Here is a 17,813-nt window from a genome sequence, read left to right on the forward strand (position 1 = left end):
GTGGATGTTTCCCATGTTCAAATTGTCTCCTGAAATTGAAGAAGACTTTTTAGGTTAACAATTTGCTTTTAAACACAAAATCTTTGGATATTCTCTCCTCGTGTAAAATGCCCAATAACATGCTGAGAACTCTATGATAATCTAACAATTTTGACCACAGTGCCCTCCATAATGTTTGGGACAAAGGCCCTATGTATGAACACTGCTGCAAATTCTACATGGTGAAACCAAAATATATAAAAATAGCATTTATTAAAATATGACAATGTGCACTTTAACCACATGTGATTTTTTTAATTACAAAGCTCAAATTGTGGAGTACAGAACCAAATAAATAAATTATAGGGCTTTGTCACAAACATCATGGAGGGCACTGCAGATGTACAGTCAAGACTAAAGGTTTCATTATTAGAATACACGCCATCAGATTGATCTGCAGGACAGAACTAGTGACCTGCCAGAAGTGTGACCATTCGTGACTGAGCAATGTTATTCACTTCTTCAGAGGACAAGTAGAACAGTGCACATGCACAAAACCATCCACACTGGTGTTCCAGTGCAAAAGGGCTGCAGGTCTCACTGCATTTTTGTCTCGAATGGTCAAAGATGTTGATTCATGCAAGGCTGTAAATGTTCCACTCCATGTCACATCTAGTTACAGTTCGTTAGAGCAAATGCAGCAAGTCAAAGTGTTCTGAACTTGAGGGTTTTCTGATTAATTACATTTATAGTAGGACAGTTTGGAAACAAAGTCTGATTAATCAGAAAATCAGCATTAACTAGGCTTTTATCAAGGATTGGAACAAAATTATCAGTAACGTACTTGAAGACCAATATATGGCCATATGGTGGACACAAAATGCTGCATCCTGGCAAATCTCTTTAGCCTAATTCCTCCAAAATCAGCCTAGCCTGGATGAAAGACATTAACTTTTGGACCAGTCCTATATTTTTGCATAGCTACTTTAAAACCATTAGATTTATGGCCACTAATCCCAAAGTGCTCCTCCACTATCAGTCAGCCACACTGTCTCATTCCTCAAGAGGTTGTCCAATGTTGTGCCCTCTCTAGTAGGAACCTCCGTATATCGAATAAGGAAAAGTTCTTGGAAGCTTTCCATCATGTCCAAAAGCTTGATACGATGGGAGACAGTCAATATTACGGAAGTTGAAATCTCCCACAAACACCAACTTGACATTCTTGCAGCTCTTGGCATTCTTGCAACTTGGCATGCTTCTGCAATCTCACTGCACATTTGCTCTTCGTATCCCCACACACTATTGGGAGCTTATAATGCTCCCATCAAAGTGATTATTCCTTTCCTGTTTTTAAGTTCCATCCTTAGCACCTCAATGGATGATCCTCCAAGAATATCCTTGAAGCATCGTGGTTATGTCCTCCCTAATCAAAAAGCTAACCCCCTCCCCCCCTTACCTGCATCTCTATCATGCCTGTACTATCTGTACACTGGAACATTGAACTGCCAGCTCTGCCCTTTGCTCATTGCTATTCACCATCGACTGTCATATTTTATGATAGGATATGATGGCCATCTGATATTGCAGCAGTAATTTCCATCTAGCGGACAGTCAGCACATTTTAAGGGGCTGTAATAATACTGCTTGCAACTGTAAAATATTCCAATTTCTGTTACAATCACAGTTAAATCTTGACAAATTCCTCAGATTATATTGAAAAATTAGGTCCTACATTCTTGTTGCAACTTTTGCAACACACGAACAAAACCCTCCCACATCATCCTTATGCCATTTAAGCACAGCAGGTTCAAGCAACAAGTTAACTGATTGAAAGCCGATTAGTTTTGGACACCAAGGGATAAACATTGATCAGGAGACCAGGGACCCTTTTCAAGTGGGGCTCAAATTAGGTTAAAAAAAATGTTCTGTGCTACCTTTACAAGGCCTGCAGCTGATATCTGCTTGTGCTTAATTACAGCTCGCTGTCCAAAGAACTTTATGCCTTTGTATATATCACTAACAATGCCACCAGCAGCCAGATAGCAGTGCATAGGAATTGTTAATGGTATTTCTGACTGAAGGAGCCACAGACTTGTGCAAGAGAAGCATTAAATGATTAGCATCAAATTTTCAGTTTTCTAGCCACAAATCTATTTGATTCAGCTAATTCAGTCACTGCTGGCTTGGACCAATTGCGAATATCTATTCTTGACCCAGATAAATCATTAATCCAACAGGCAAAATAATTATATAGTTAGAGACAGTAGCAGCTGGCAAGAACAACAATAATGTGTAGGAAAGAACTGCAGATGCTGGTTTAAATTGAAGGTAGACAAAATGCTGGAGTAACTCAGCAGGACAGGCACTATCTCTGGAGAGAATCGGTGACCTTTCAGGTCAAGACCTTTCTTCAGACTGATGTCAGGGGATTGGGCGAGACAGAAATAAAATGTGGTCATAAGACTGGTGGGAGAACTGGGAGGGGATGGAGAGGGAGGGAAAGCAAGGGCTATTTGAAGTTAGAGAAGTCAATGTTCATACCGCTGGGGTGTAAGCTGCCCAAGCGAAATATGAGATGCTATTCACCCAATTTGCGCTGGGCCTCACTCTGACAATGGAGGCGGCCCAGGACAGAAAGGTCAAATCGGGAATGGGAGCTGAGCAACCGGGAGATCAGGTAGGTTAATGGAGGTATTCAGCAAAACGAATGCTGAGCCTGGTCTTGACTCGCCGATGTACAGGAATTGACACCCGGAACAGCGTATACAGATGAGGTTGGAGGAGGTGCGAGTGAACCTCTACCTCACCTGGAAAGACTGTCAGGGTCTTCGGGTGAAGTCGACTGGGGAGGTAAAGGGACAGACGTTGTCTCTCCTGCAGTTACAGGGGAAAGTACGAGTTGACCAGGGAGTTGCGGAGGGAACGGTCTCTGCGGAAAGCAGAAGAGGGGTGGAGATGGGAAGATGTGGCCAGTAGTGGGATCCCGTTGGAGGTGGCGAAAATGTTGGAGGATGATTGAACGAATTAATACGTTTATTGGCCAAGTATGTACACATAGAAGGAATTTACCTTGATGCTCCGCTCGCAAGTAACAACATGACATACAGTAATAATTAAGAATGACACATAAAACATTAAACATTAATAATAAAACATTATAGTTTAAACATGTGAATGAAATAAAATACCAGAGCAAAATGAGTCAACAGACTTTTGGTTATTGAGTAGAGCTACTGCTCGTGGAAAAAATGTTTTTATGTCTGGCTGTGGCGGCTTTGACAGTCCGGAGTCGCCTTTCAGAGGGAAGTGATTCAAAGAGTTTGTGGCCAGGGTGAGGGGGTAATCGATGGTTGGCATGGACTTGGTTGGCCGAAGGGCCTGTTTCCACGCTGTATCTCTGTGTCTCTATTCATAGATTACCTTCAGGCAAGATGACCTGTGTATTTCTGTATATTTTGCAGCAAAACCACTGAATAATTAAATTATCTCCATTTGATTAACTCATTTCATACACTGAACAGACTGAACTAGTTGAAAACTAATGGCATAAGAACCCCAAGCTCTGCATTTTGAAGAGTCTGTTTAAGTGACAAGTCTTGAAAGATGCCCGTTTAATACAGATTTACTAGAATGTTGCCTGGGTTTCAGCAACTAAGTTACAGAGAAAGGTTGAACAAGTTAGGGCTTTATTCTTTGGAGCGCAGAAGGTTAAGGGGGGACTTGATAGAGGTTTTTAAAATGATGAGAGGGATAGACAGAGTTGACGTGGAAAAGCTTTTCCCACTGAGAGTAGGGAAGATTCAAACAAGGGGACATGACTTGAGAATTAAGGGACTGAAGTTTAGGGGTAACATGAGGGGGAACTTCTTTACTCAGAGAGTGGTAGCTGTGTGGAATGAGCTTCCAGTGAAGGTGGTGGAGGCAGGTTCGTTTTTATCATTTAAAAATAAATTGGATAGTTATATGGATGGGAAAGGAATGGAGGGTTATGGTCTGAGCGCAGGTATATGGGACTAGGGGAGATTATGTGTTCGGCACGGACTAGAGGGGTCGAGATGGCCTGTTTCCGTGCTGTAATTGTTATATGGTTATATGGTTATAATAAATTGGCATCTTGAAAAAGTGATTTTAGGGAGCCCTATCTTGAACCAGCTCACTGCACGATCAACCTTAAATTATTTTATTTTAATACCCCTAGTTGTTATATCAGTCTACAATGCTTAAAAAAAAAAATCAAAGTTATAGCTTAAATGACCTTGTTGAAAATTTAATGCATTATTTCTTGCTGGCCCACATCAGAACCTTGCGGTGACTTTATTCATTTATCTGGACAGTTTACGTTTTAGGTTGACACATTCTTTACCCGAGGATGGGTCTCAACCTCAATCATCAACGGCTCGTTTCCCTTCACAGATGCTGCCTAACCCGTCGAGATCCTCCAGCTGTTTATTTGCAGCTTGAGATTCCAGCATCTGCAATCTCGTCTCCGCAGGTTCTCAGTGCAAACCCATAATTTCCATTCACCCCGACCTATTTTCCTGTAATCACCCCCATCGCAATTGCGTACCTCAATTCATAGCAGCCAAACAAACTATAAATGTGTCTTTGGGATATGGAAGGAAACCAGAGCGATAGGAGAAAACCCAAGCTGTAGCAAGGACAACGTTCAAATGTCACAAAGATTACCCCAGTACAATTTCTGGAGCTATGAAGCAGCAACTCTACCAGCTGTGTCACTCAAGGACTTATCTTATTGGCCTTTTGTAGCCAACGGCTTAGCCACAGTTCCATAAGAGATCCATTGTGTGCAATTAGTATGCTGTTATTACAATCTCTTGTCATTTACACCCAGCAAAACTGTGGGTCACAACATTGTTAAGTCAAAACCTGTAATGAAATTTAAATAGTTTTCCAATGATTGTCATTCAGATTTTAGAAATGAAAAATTTCCCTTGTCTGGATGAGGGAATTGAAGGCAACATCTCCAAGTTTGCGGATGACACTAAGCTGGGGGGCAGTGTTAGCTGTGAGGAGGATGCTAGGAGACTGCAAGGTGACTTGGATAGGCTGGGTGAGTGGGCAAATGTTTGGCAGATGCAGTATAATGTGGATAATGTGAGGTTATCCATTTTGGTGGCAAAAACAGGAAAGCAGACTATTATCTAAATGGTGGCCGACTAGGAAAAGGGGAGATGCAGCGAGAACTGGGTGTCATGGTACACCAGTCATTGAAAGTGGGCATGCAGGTGCAGCAGGCAGTGAAGAAAGCGAATGGTATGTTAGCTTTCATAGCAAAAGGATTTGAGTATAGGAGCAGGGAGGTTCTACTGCAGTTGTACAGGGTCTTGGTGAGACCACACCTGGAGTATTGCGTACAGTTTTGGTCTCCAAATCTGAGGAAGGACATTATTGCCATAGAGGGAGTGCAGAGAAGGTTCACCAGACTGATTCCTGGGATGTCAGGACTGTCTTATGAAGAAAGACTGGATAGACTTGGTTTATACTCTCTAGAATTTAGGAGATTGAGAGGGGATCTTATAGAAACTTACAAAATTCTTAAGGGGTTGGACAGGCTAGATGCAGGAAGATTGCTCCCGATGTTGGGGAAGTCCAGGACAAGGGGTCACAGCTTAAGGATAAGGGGGAAATCCTTTAAAACCGAGATGAGAAGAACTTTTTTCACACAGAGAGTGGTGAATCTCTGGAACTCCCTGCCACAAAGGGTAGTCGAGGCCAGTTCATTGGCTATATTTAAGAGGGAGTTAGATGTGGCCCTTGTGGGGGATCAGAGGGTATGGAGAGAAGGCAGGTACGGGATACTGAGTTGGATGATCAGCCATGATCATATTGAATGGCGGTGCAGGCTCGAAGGGCCGAATGGCCTACTCCTGCACCTAATTTCTATGTTTCTATGTTTCTATGTTTCTATTACTATTGGTACTTATTGACAGTCAATGTGCATGTGCAACTTAATCACCGCTTTGACACGACCACTGATGAAAATTGGCAATTGCCATTCATATGCGTATGCTTTCACAATAATTGTGAAGATGATTACTCTTCCATTTACTGAGCAATTTTTCACTTAATTTATTTTTCAACTAACTGCAACTTTAAATCCTGCATTAAGGTTCTTTTAAATGAAACAAATTGAACTGTTTAAAAGGTTTCATGGCCACATAAAAGACAATTCATTTGATGTATCAATTGTCCCAAGTTTGTTTTATACCAATCCTTCATATCTTTGAAACTGGTTGCTCCTTGGTAAATATGGACATATCTGTACCAAATGTGCTTGCACCGTTTATACGGCTATTTCACTTTTGAGCAAAGATGAAATTTATTGTTCCAAACAATTGAAGTAGGGAAATTTAACATGTTGTTTAAGAAGGAACTGCAGATGCTGGAAAATCGAAGGTACACAAAAATGCTGGAGAAACTCAGCGTCTATGGAGCGAAGGAAATAGGCAACGTTTCGGGCCGAAACCCTTCTTCAGACTGATGGGGGGGTGGGGGGGGGGGGGGGGGGGGGGGGGAGAAGAAAGGAAAAAGGAGGAGGTGGAGCCCGAGGGCTGAGGGATGGGAGGAGACAGCCTGTGGGCTGAGGAAGGGGAGGAGACAGCAAGGGCTAACAAAATTGGGAGAATTCAATGTTTAACAAAATTGGGAGAATTCAATGTTTAACATGCAGGTAAACCTGCCAATAAATGAATATGATTTAACAGAATTGCACATATTCACAAGAGACAACAAACTCATTTGGACCTTCTTATTTGCTCAGTATTCCCTTCCTCAGAGTTCACAACCTGCTCCAACACAAGAGCCCTTTCCAACTTTGCTACTTCACTCACTCACACTTCCCACCAATACCATTTCTTTCCTTCCATTTATTTTATCAACACTTGGAAGTGTGAGGGCCAGCAAACCCAGACCTAATGCTGATACACATTTCTCTCTTTGGGTTCTTGCATAGTTTTTTTAAAATCCTATTACATAAACGTAGCAGTAAATGCATCCAAGGTATTTATCATTTGCAGAATGGTAGGGTCTGTGTAATATATGGCCTAATAATGGCTTTAGCCAGTGGGAAAGGCCACAGGGGGAGGTAGATACAATAATCATCTTTCAAGGTTATCTAAGCAAACATTTTTCCGATGGATTATTCAAATACATTCTCAGATAATCTGCTCACCAGCTAACAGGAATCTCAATGGTTTGGGAACCTGACTCAATTAGGCCTTTACCTCCCCCCTCGACTCCATCCAAGGAGCCAAGTCTTTCCAGGTGAGGGAGAGGTTTACCTGCACCTCCTCCAACCTCATCTACTGTTCCAGGTGTAAACTTCTCTACATCGGCGAGACCAAGCGCAGGCTCTGTGATTGTTTTGCTGAACACCTCCGCTCAGTCCATCTTAACCTACCTGATCTCCCGGTGGCTCAGCACTTTAACTTCCCCTCCTATTCCCAATCTGGCCTTTCTGTCCTAGGCCTCCTCCATTGTCCGAGCGAGGCCCAGCGCAAATTGGAGGAACAGCACCTCATATTTCGCTTGGGTAGTTTACATCCCAGCAGTATGAACATTGACTTCTAACTTCAGATAGCCCTTGTTTTCTCTCTCAATCCCCTCCCCCTTCCCAGTTCCCCCACTAGTCTTACTGTCCCGCCCCCTCCCATGACATCAGTATGAAGAAGGGTCTCGACCTGAAACGTCACCCATTCCTTCTGGCCTGGGCTCTTGCACTCTTTCAACTTACCAGGTTCACTAAAAAATACATCTTAACCCTAAAAAAAATCAAATCAAAAGTACACTTGAAAATAACAGACTGGAAAATCTAGTCCAGCACCACCAAAACCTCAAACGTAACAAATTATCACATTTTATGATTAAGAATTGTGTAGCTATAGAGGATATAAATAAGACCTTTGGACCACGTCGTCCAGGTAGACCATCAACCGCATCACTCACCCTTCTCACCTGATTCGACTATTTACCTAGATACTAGGGGCCATTTACTATGATCAATTAACCTACGAACCCGCACTTCTTTGGGATGTACGAGGAAAATGCACATCCGGGCAAAACCTAAGTAGTCAGGGTGTAGTACAAATATCACAAAGGATTGAACCCAGGTGTCCTCCACTGCAAGGCAGCAGCTCTCCTAGCTGAACCACTGTGCCTCCTATAATACTGCATTTTTGTTCAGTTATTAAAATTGAAAATTACTTTTTAATTGCATGTAATCACAGGGGCACCTCGACGTGGAGACCACGGGGGGCATCAGTGGGCTTAGAGAATTGCTTACACAAATGTGAGTTTTCGGTGTCACCCATTACGGCAGTCAGGGCGTGCCTGAACAGTAAAATGCTGCTAATTATCAGTAAATCTTGATGGTTCGGCATACAGCTCAGATTAGTCTGAATTGTCAGCAGGGGATCAGTGTAGTCAGAGCTGGGGTCGGAATACCCCAGGTCTGGAGTGTGGATCGTACATAGGTTTGTGGCTGGTACACAAAAATGCTGGAGAAACTCAGCGGGTGCAGCAGCATCTATAGTTGCTCCATAGATGCTGCTGCACCCGCTGAGTTTCTCCAGCATTTTTGTGTACCTTCAATTTTCCAGCATCTGCAGTTCCTTCTTGAACGGTTTGTGGCTGGTGTTGGGATCTTGATTGTTCAGCATAAACTGAAACGTACAAAATTACAACTTAGAAGCTGAATCTCACTGGAGATCTTTCCCACTCTCTTTAACCTCCCTGGAAACATTATAAGACCACTGTGTAATGTCAAGAAAACTGAATAACAAGAGGAATAATGTAATAGTTTGCAAGTCCTGCACCAAATTTCTACGGATACTAGATCATTAAAGTTTCATTGAACTTGCCTACTCTACTTTTTATTAATTAAAAAAATCTCATTAAGGATGATACACTTCCAACTGAATAATGGAATAGATGACAATACTGAATTGCCTTCTCCTGAACCCCTTTCCTATTTATAACTGGACATGAAAATGAAACTGAATCCAGTTATCACTTGAGAGCGCACCCACCTGTATTTGTGCTCTCCTGAGACTGCAATTGACTTCCTTGGGAGTCTGTTGATTCCGAATTCGCCAGAAGATCCCCAATATCAACGATTCTGACTGAAGGTTTTTTCTTGTGCCCGCCTTCTGATTCAGAATCCTCATCCTCATCGGAGCTTTCACTCAAATCGTCAAAACCAAAGTATTTGATTTTATAGTTGGCTGCACCGCCAGTTGAGTGGAAAGCACCATCCTCTCCCTCTTGCTCATCAAAGCCAAAGAACTCCAGCTTTGCATCCTTTTTGGATTTGGACTGGGTCGGCCGAAATCTGACAGTAGTCTTACCTGCGGCAGCTTCGGTTTTTTTCCGCAAGCGGCCTGCTTCTCCCAGGTCAGCTGGACTTGCGGTGAATTCATCCATGCTCCGGTCTGTGGTGTCCTGAAGCGTGACATTGCAAGGTGATAGATAAGACGAGGGCAAGGTAATGGTGTCTCTAGCTGTCCGAGCTGTAGATGACTTGCCTGGTGTCCCTGAACTTTTGGTGTCTAGTTTTAAGCCATCCTTGGCCATCAGGTCAGCTTGAGCAGATTTCCCAGTGCCATCATTTACTTTATCAAAATTTGTTGTGCCAGCACTTCCCGACTTGCCTTTATTTGAGCGACAGTATGTTTTGCAGTTTGACCTGAGTGGCTGGGAGTCATTCTCTATTTCCTCATCCTTGATGCTGGAATATTCTGCCCATTCAAACATTCCCTGGTTACCTTTTAGTTCCTTAGACCTATCAGGGTTTAAGAAAGCATCTCCATGTCTACCGTGCCTTCCATCAGAGGCTTCGTCTTTGACACAGGGAATACGGCCAAGTCCACCAACCCATGGCTGGAATTCTGTCCTCTGCTGCATCTCAGAGGGTGACCCTGAGCTCTTCATGATCTCATCCCAACTATCCAGGGGCAATTCATCAGTTGTAAAACTAGCCGGTCCTGTACTGGCCATCTCGACTTTCTTTTCATTTTCAGTTGCATTCTTGTTCATGGGAAAACTATTTTTCTCAATTCCTTCTCTCAATGGATCCGAGTGTTTACTCCCTGCAGATAGAAACATATTTCAGTTAACATGTTGCAGTTTGCATCCAAGTTTCCACTCTCTTATTTACAGATTACACTAAATCCCAATGTCAAAGTTCCCCTCACTCAAGCCCATCTTTTAAAATCTCGATCACCTGGCAGTGCAAGTATCGTGACACTCTATAATATGTTTGCAAGGCATGGCGTGAAAGGTTAAAATTAGATAATCCACGTGATGCACTAAAGTAATTTAGTTTTCATCCACACCCCAGCTTTTGTCAATCCAGATTTCTCAACCCAAACACGATTAATTCCTTTCAAATCTAATGACCTGGGTAAACAGATGAGTAACCAGTTAATTGTGTTTCAGTAATCTTTGCCCCGAGAGAAACTATTCAGCCACAAGTTTGTAGTAACCGATCCAAAAGGCAGGCAGCACTTTAGACTGTTGCAGTCTTGAATCCTCCAACAAGCTCCAACAAAGTTTGTCAGCAACCGAGTTTGGTGTCTTGGGGAAGAATCAAAAGCAGCCCAGGGTAGCAGCATGTTTATTCTGTTCAAATATGGCATGTGCCTATAATACAGGCAATTTATCTAGATATATATTATTTGACTGACGACAATGTAACTTGTACCCAGTAAAGTTAACCTACTTGGTCACAGTTTGACTTTTGCAGCAAAGATAAATTCTTCTGGTGAAACGCATGTCATAGGTATTACCTGTGGTACATTTTATAACACCGTGTTCAACATGAATGAATCAGCGATTGAGAATGAAGTTACCAGGCTGCTACCCTGGGCTGCTTTTGATTCTTCCCCAAGACACCAAACTTGGCTGTTGACAAATGTTGGGCAAGATGTCACATATGTATCCAAGTTTGGAAGCAATTAAACAGGTATGTGGATAGGACAGGTTTAGAGATATGGGCCAAAAGCAGACAAGTGGGACGAGTGTAGATGTGATATGTTGGTCGGTGTGGGCAAGTTGGGCCTAAGGGCCCGTTTCCACACTGTATGACTAAGTTAACACCACTCATAAATCTCCTAAAACATTAATGAGCCAATAAAATTAAGTTCCATCAAACCATTTGTAGCTCTTAATGCCAATTACCAGCTTCAGTTTTAATCAGTTGACAAATCCATTTGATCTCCACTTTTCCCTTTGTAGCTAAATGATTGATCTTCACAACATTTCAATAGTACTTCAGAATAACTTAAATGAAAAATCACCCAAGTAGGGCAAAAAGCAAATGTTCAGAAAAGCTCAGAGTAATAAATACATCCTTTGAGATACAGACCTAAATAGGCACATGGGCAATAATATACTAGCAAGATTAGGAGACTGGCTACAGGGGGTTTTAAGAATGTAATATTACTGGTTATACAAGGGAAAGATTTCCAAAGAGAATGGGAACGGTCGTATCAATCAAAATAATTATATTGTTTGTTGATGTGGTTAAGGAAATAGTTCAAAATCTAGAGACACCAACTGCAAATGCTAGAATCTTCAACAGAAAAAAATCTATATTTCAGCAAAAATAAAATGCCAGATACATGCAAGCAGATCTTCATGTCTTCACAAAGACAGTCTTAAGTCAATAACCTTCATCAGGCCTATTGACTGAAAACATCAACTCTCCACAGATGTTGTCCTTACCAGAAATAGAATGTTTGTCAGTGGTGCCAACAACACAATCACATATTTTTTCAGGAAAAGAATATGTGGGTTGAACCTTTTCATCAGAACATATGCTACAAATAAGTGAATATTAGGATCTTAAAGCCCACTTTGGATTCAATATCATGCTTGATCTCCTGTGGCTTGTACTCCTTCCCACTTGATCGGTATATCACTTAGATTTCCGTCTTATCAACCCCAGCCTTGAATATCAATCAGATCAGCCATATGGAGAATGCCAATGATTCACAACTTGATAAAACAAATTTCTCATTGGTCCTTGTGATAAACCCTTCAAGATTACAACATAGATATACTGTTCACTGATTCACAAGGCCACAGCGCAGAAAGATCTAAACAAACAACTAGTCTAAAACTGGCTGAACAGTACTTCACTCCTGTGCTCAACTTTATTCATGCGAGAATATTACATGTTCAATGCCCTTTCGAAAGCAAAGCTACTTTCAATGTCTGTACTTCCCTAGAAATCAGTAATAGTTCATCCTCGTACAAGTGAAAGAGGCAATTGGAATTTGGCAACAACAAATGGGGAAAAAAGTTACATTCATATAGCAACTCTCCTGATCCGATGACATTCCAAAACAGAAGTCTTTAAATAAGATAATATGAATATTGGGTACATGGAGAGAGCGGCAATATATTAGAGAGGACAGCCAAAAGCTCAATTTAACATCAACAACACACCAGCTTCTCAACAATAATGCACTCCCAGAACATCTCAAGTTAGATGCTCAGTTCTTGAGTTAGACAAACCAACATCTGACTGAAGAACTGTAAAAGAAAGAAATCCATATCTTCACCGAGTGCTAATTAGTACAGACAATGCCTGCATTAATGGGCTGTCCCACTGTGGCGACCTAATTGGCGAGTTTAGAAGAGTTTGCCCTCGACTCATACTCGCAGCATGGACGACACGAGGTCCTAGGAGGTCTTTGTAACTCTCCTTCATGCTCGAGAGTAGTCCCCGCGTACACGAGGCCTCAGCTAGGTCGCGGAGTATTTTTCAACATGCTGGTAATGAAAATCAAAAATTCTGGTAATGAAAATTTGCCCTTCCTGGGCAGAGCTGTTCCCAATCCAGACTGCGACAGTACGCTTTCTATGGGTCACTGGAGATATGCCAAGTTTCCACAGCCTCCGCAGGAAGTAGAGGGTTTGTTGTGCCTTCTTTGCTGTCGCATCAACATGTATGATTCATGTCAGATCATTGGCAATATTAACACCAAGGAATTTGATGTCCTCAATCTTTTTCACATCTACGCCAATGATGCTGATTGGTCATGCCCTCCACCATGCTTCCTGAATTTAGTCACTAACTCCTTTGGGGGAGTTGAGGGAGTGGTTATTCTCCCGACACCACGTCCGGAAGCTTTCTATCTCCTTCCTGTAGTCTATCTCGTCATTATTCATGATTCATGACAACTAGAGTGTTGTCGTCTGCAAACTTGTAGATGGAAATGGAGCCAAATTTGTCCATGCAGAGGAAGTACAGTTAGGGTTAGTTTCCATTCAGATCACAACAAATCAAAGGAGCAGTTTACCACCTTCCCAAAGGCAGCTGGATAATGATTAGTGGCTATGCCACCACAATGCTTGCATCTCAAGAATAATGCCTAGCGTGGCACAAAAGTTCAAAATGCTTCTTAGCTTTCCATCAAATTGCTGCATAATTTCTACCGGACTTTATTTAAATAACAAGGTCAAAATGTCAAAATATTTCAAGATCAAACAGAGGCAACATTTGTTTTGTTTCTAAGTAAAGTTATTTAGTATCTGTTAAAACCATAAAAGCTAGTCAGCTAACGGCAAGCTCATGATTTATCTTGCATGTTATGAAGCAGGGAAGTCTTGGGCAGTCTCGTCAACTCCCACCCAATCCCATCCATCCTGTCAACTCCCACTTCCCCTCCATTAATACCTACTACAAAATTCTCAAGTTGCACTCATGCCACACAAATCAGACAGTGATCTTTTCCAACAAGCATAATCATCTCTTCATGATATTACTGCAAGTCATCATGGAATCTATCTTTGAATATAAAGTTGACTGAACCAAACACAGCTATGGATCCTGCAGCAGGCAAGAGATTGGACGATCTGCACCATGACTCCCTTTTCAACTCCTCAAAGCCTTAGCACCATTATGTCTTTGATTCATAAGTGATAGGAGCAAAATTAGACCATTTTGCCCATCAAGTCTACCCCGCCATTCAATCATGGCTGATCTATCTCTCCATCCTAACCCCATTCTCCTGCATTCTCCCCATAACCCCCGACACCGTACTAATCAAGAATCTATCTATCTCTGCCTTAAACGATATCCACTGACTGCCTCCACAGCCTTCTGTGGTAAATAATTCCAGATTCACAACCCTCTGACTAAAGATAAATCAGGAAATGCAAAGAACACTAATTACTTAGACTGCGTCAAAAGTTGCAGATCACAACCACCCAAATCAAAGCAGGTGTCTTGATCAAAATACAGCTGTAATATTCACCCCCACATCTATAAGCACAGTGTGACTGCAGTGTGCAACATGTACAAGATGAAATGAAGCAAATTGGATCAACTCCCAAAATCTGTGATCTCCACTAATTGTAATGTCAGGAACAGTATTTTGTTCAGCAACAGTAACTCAAGTTCCCATTCAAGTTGCACAACTCCCTCCCCAGCAGCAATAAAGAGGCACTTTGATATAGTTTGCAGCAATTGCTGGCTCACGACCATCCAACCTAAAGCTAAGCATTCACAATACAACATCTCAGCGAAAATTATCTCCTATCCATCGTACTCGGTTCTGACTTGGTTGATTCCCACTCCCACCTCCAAGTCCAGGAAGAGAGGAAATGGTTTTCCTTATAAAACCCATTAAGACACTTACATAATTAAAATGCAGATTCAGTTGAAATAGACTCAATATCTCTCCTTACAACTTGCATACCCAGCCTTTGCAAAGCCTAACTCTCGGCCCATTCAATTCAAAGCCAAAACCTGCAGATCCTGGAAGTCTTACGCAACAGGGATACTTCAAAGATCAAGCAGCATCTGTGTAGAGAAACGGAGGCGAGGTTTTAGTCCAGGAATTCATCAGAAATGGAGTCAATGATTTCTCATGCTGCCCCTTTCGTCAACAGATATTGCCTGACTGGCTGAGCACTCCAGCACTTTGCTTTGTTTTCCCACTGCCTCAAAATTGTGTCTCTTCCTTTACCCCAATTCCCAACAGAACATCACAGACCAGAATCAAACCAAATCCACAACGCTCAGGATCCGATAAATAAAATAACTGCATGTGGAAAAAAACTGGAAGGCGTACAAAATAACAGATTCAGTTCAGGAATTACAGAACAAGCATGCACTTTCTAACACTAATAGTCTCTCCCACTTTATGTCCAATGCTCACTTGATAACTGCCGGTTCAAGATCAAATTGGGGTAGAAAAACACAGATCTAAAGTGAAAACAAACCATAATACCAGCAGATTTTCTGCCTGCTATTCACAGTTGAGTCAACCGATAACTTAAATGGAGAACAAAATCAATAACTGGCAAAAACCAGATGGAGTATTATGTAATAAATACATTATCATTAATATTGTCAAAGGATATTCCAACATCCTGACTCCATGGACTAGAGATGCAAGCTAGCATCTTAGTGGTCTAAGTTTAGATCAATGCTTCCAGTAAACACCATACATCCCGTAAACCAGAAAAATGCCAGTGGAAGAAGTGGAGTGGGGGTGGCAGCAGAACACAGCACAGTGCAGCATGGGAACAGGTGTTTAGATCCATGGTGTCTGCACCAATCATGAATTCAGTTTAAAATATAAATCTGCATGCACACTATCTAGAATCTGTTCCTTCTTTTCCTGTTCATATGCTTGTCTAAATATCTCGTACATTTTGCTATCGTATGAGCTTCCACCATCTCCCCAGATGATACGCTGTGGACACCTACTACTCTGCATAAACACAATATTGTCTCCTTTAAACTTTGCCTCCCTCACCTTAAGGTTCTTCTCTTCAGTATTTAACAGTTCCAACTTGAGCCGACAAGTTGACACCCAGAGAATGCTACATGATACTATTTACTGTTCCAACACCATATTCTCACTGCCAGGCATCTCACAGCTGTCACCTCCGAGCCCAAAGGAAGAAGGGTCACAACTTGTATAAGACTTCATTTCAATCCTTGTATTTCAAAGATTCTTTCTACTTTGCTTATTCACTAAAGAGACTTGATAACTTATTACTTCAATCCGAACATTTTCTAGGTTAACCCAGCATCCGCAGTCTTTCTCCAGTATTTTGCATTTACATGATGGTTTTCAGGACCAGCTGCATGGGCAGCTAATGTTCATTTCGGTGAGCATGGAATGGAGATACCGATCACCCCATTTCACTGGAGGTTCAATGCTCCTCGTCTAAAGTCATACTATGTGTATAAATAATGAATTAATTGGAACAACTTGCTCCAGGTAAAGGGGCTGTCCCACCTGGGCGACCTAATTGGCGAGTTTAAAAGAGTTTGAAAAAATGCCATGTTGAAGACCTCCTTCGACTACGTAGAAGACCTCGTTCGACCTCCTTCGACTATGTTGAAGACTTGCTTCGACTAGCTAACCGGGAAAATTGGACACCGAATAGTGGAGAGTGAAGACGACCTCCTTTGATCTCCTTTCGACCTCCCTTCAACCATGATGAAGACTACCTAAGACTACCTTCGACTACCCTCGATTACCTACGACTAACATGCCGACCTACTTCGACTAAACCTACAATGTAAAAAAAGTATCGATTTTTTCCATGGCGACTTTTTTGTACTCGCGGGCATTTTTAAACCTATTGAAAAATACGCGTGACCTAGCTGAGGCCTCGAGTATACGGGGACTACTCTCTAGCATGAAGGAGAGTTACAAAGACCTCCTACGACCTCGTGTCAACCATGCTACGAGTACGAGTCGAGGGCAAACTCGCCACAACTCGCGGATTAGGTCGTCCAAGTGGGACAGCCCCTTAAGGAAGCATGGCAAAATGCCACCCACTCAGCTGCTTCCAACCGAGGCCCTTCCCACTGATGAGGCTGAAATGCAAAGGAATTGGGGAAACTATATTGTTGACAATTCAAGATACCAACTCCAGCCAAATGTTCAGACTGCACTTCATTGTCAGCAAAAAAAGTCACAATTAAAGAGTTCACTACAAAATCAATCAGGCTATCTTTGATATGGTAGGATGAATAAATAATTTACCTAGTTAAAAGAGTTTTTTTAATTCATGTTTTAAATATTTTATAACCCTGCCCTAACGGAGATGGAGATCGATTTTAGTTGAGGAAACTTCACTATTCCTTCTTTGTGATCACGTATGAGAAAGTGCTATTTAAAGACTGCCAATCTAATATTATAAGCTTCTGTTGGAGGTAGACAAAAATGCTGGAGAAGCTCAGCAGGAAGGAATAGGCGACGTTTTGGGTCGGGACAGGTCAGAAGAAGGGTTTTGCCCCGAAACATTGCCTTTTCCTTCGCTCCATAGATGCTGCCTCACCAAACATTATGGAGGGCACTGTATTTTAATAAGCGTCTAAATAAAACATATTACTTTGCTGGCCCTAACACGAGTTGTCCTTTCTCGGCCTAATAATCAACTTTCTAAACTTTTCACCCAATTACATTTTATGCATTAATGGCAAAATCAGAACACGAATCTCTTGCTCCCATGAGATTCTGCTCTACACAATAATAGTCACGCAGATTCACGACTTCTAGCTCATTTCATTAACTTATTCCAGCTTTAAATACCAAATACTGTAGTTAGCACGTAGTTAATCTTATGCTACACTGCTAAGGCTATGCCATGTTTTCATGTATGTGCACATATACACACACCTTCTCACGAGTTTTAAAGGGAAATTATTTCGCCTCAGAATCACTGTCAAAATTGTTCACCTTTGGCAACAGATCATGCCCAAATTTTAACGTGCAAATCTGGATCCACAATTTCAGTTTTAAAATGTAGAGAAAGTGTGAAATCTCTCAGTCAAACATTTG

The 17,813-nt window shown here is 41.8% G+C and overlaps 1 protein-coding gene across 3 annotated transcripts in view; it reads right to left on the reverse strand.

The window, feature by feature from the left end:
* wapl (WAPL cohesin release factor) overlaps positions 1-17,813 on the reverse strand; it is a 137,548-nt gene that overhangs the window by 85,727 nt on the left and 34,008 nt on the right. For all 3 annotated transcript variants that reach the window (XM_033012600.1, XM_033012601.1, XM_033012603.1), the window contains exon 3: positions 9,027-10,085. In XM_033012600.1, the coding sequence (XP_032868491.1) occupies positions 9,027-10,085 (1,059 nt within the window). The remainder of the gene's footprint in view (positions 1-9,026; positions 10,086-17,813) is intronic.

The sequence above is a fragment of the Amblyraja radiata genome, chromosome 37 (assembly GCF_010909765.2).
Source record: "Amblyraja radiata isolate CabotCenter1 chromosome 37, sAmbRad1.1.pri, whole genome shotgun sequence".
Taxonomy (NCBI): domain Eukaryota; kingdom Metazoa; phylum Chordata; class Chondrichthyes; order Rajiformes; family Rajidae; genus Amblyraja; species Amblyraja radiata.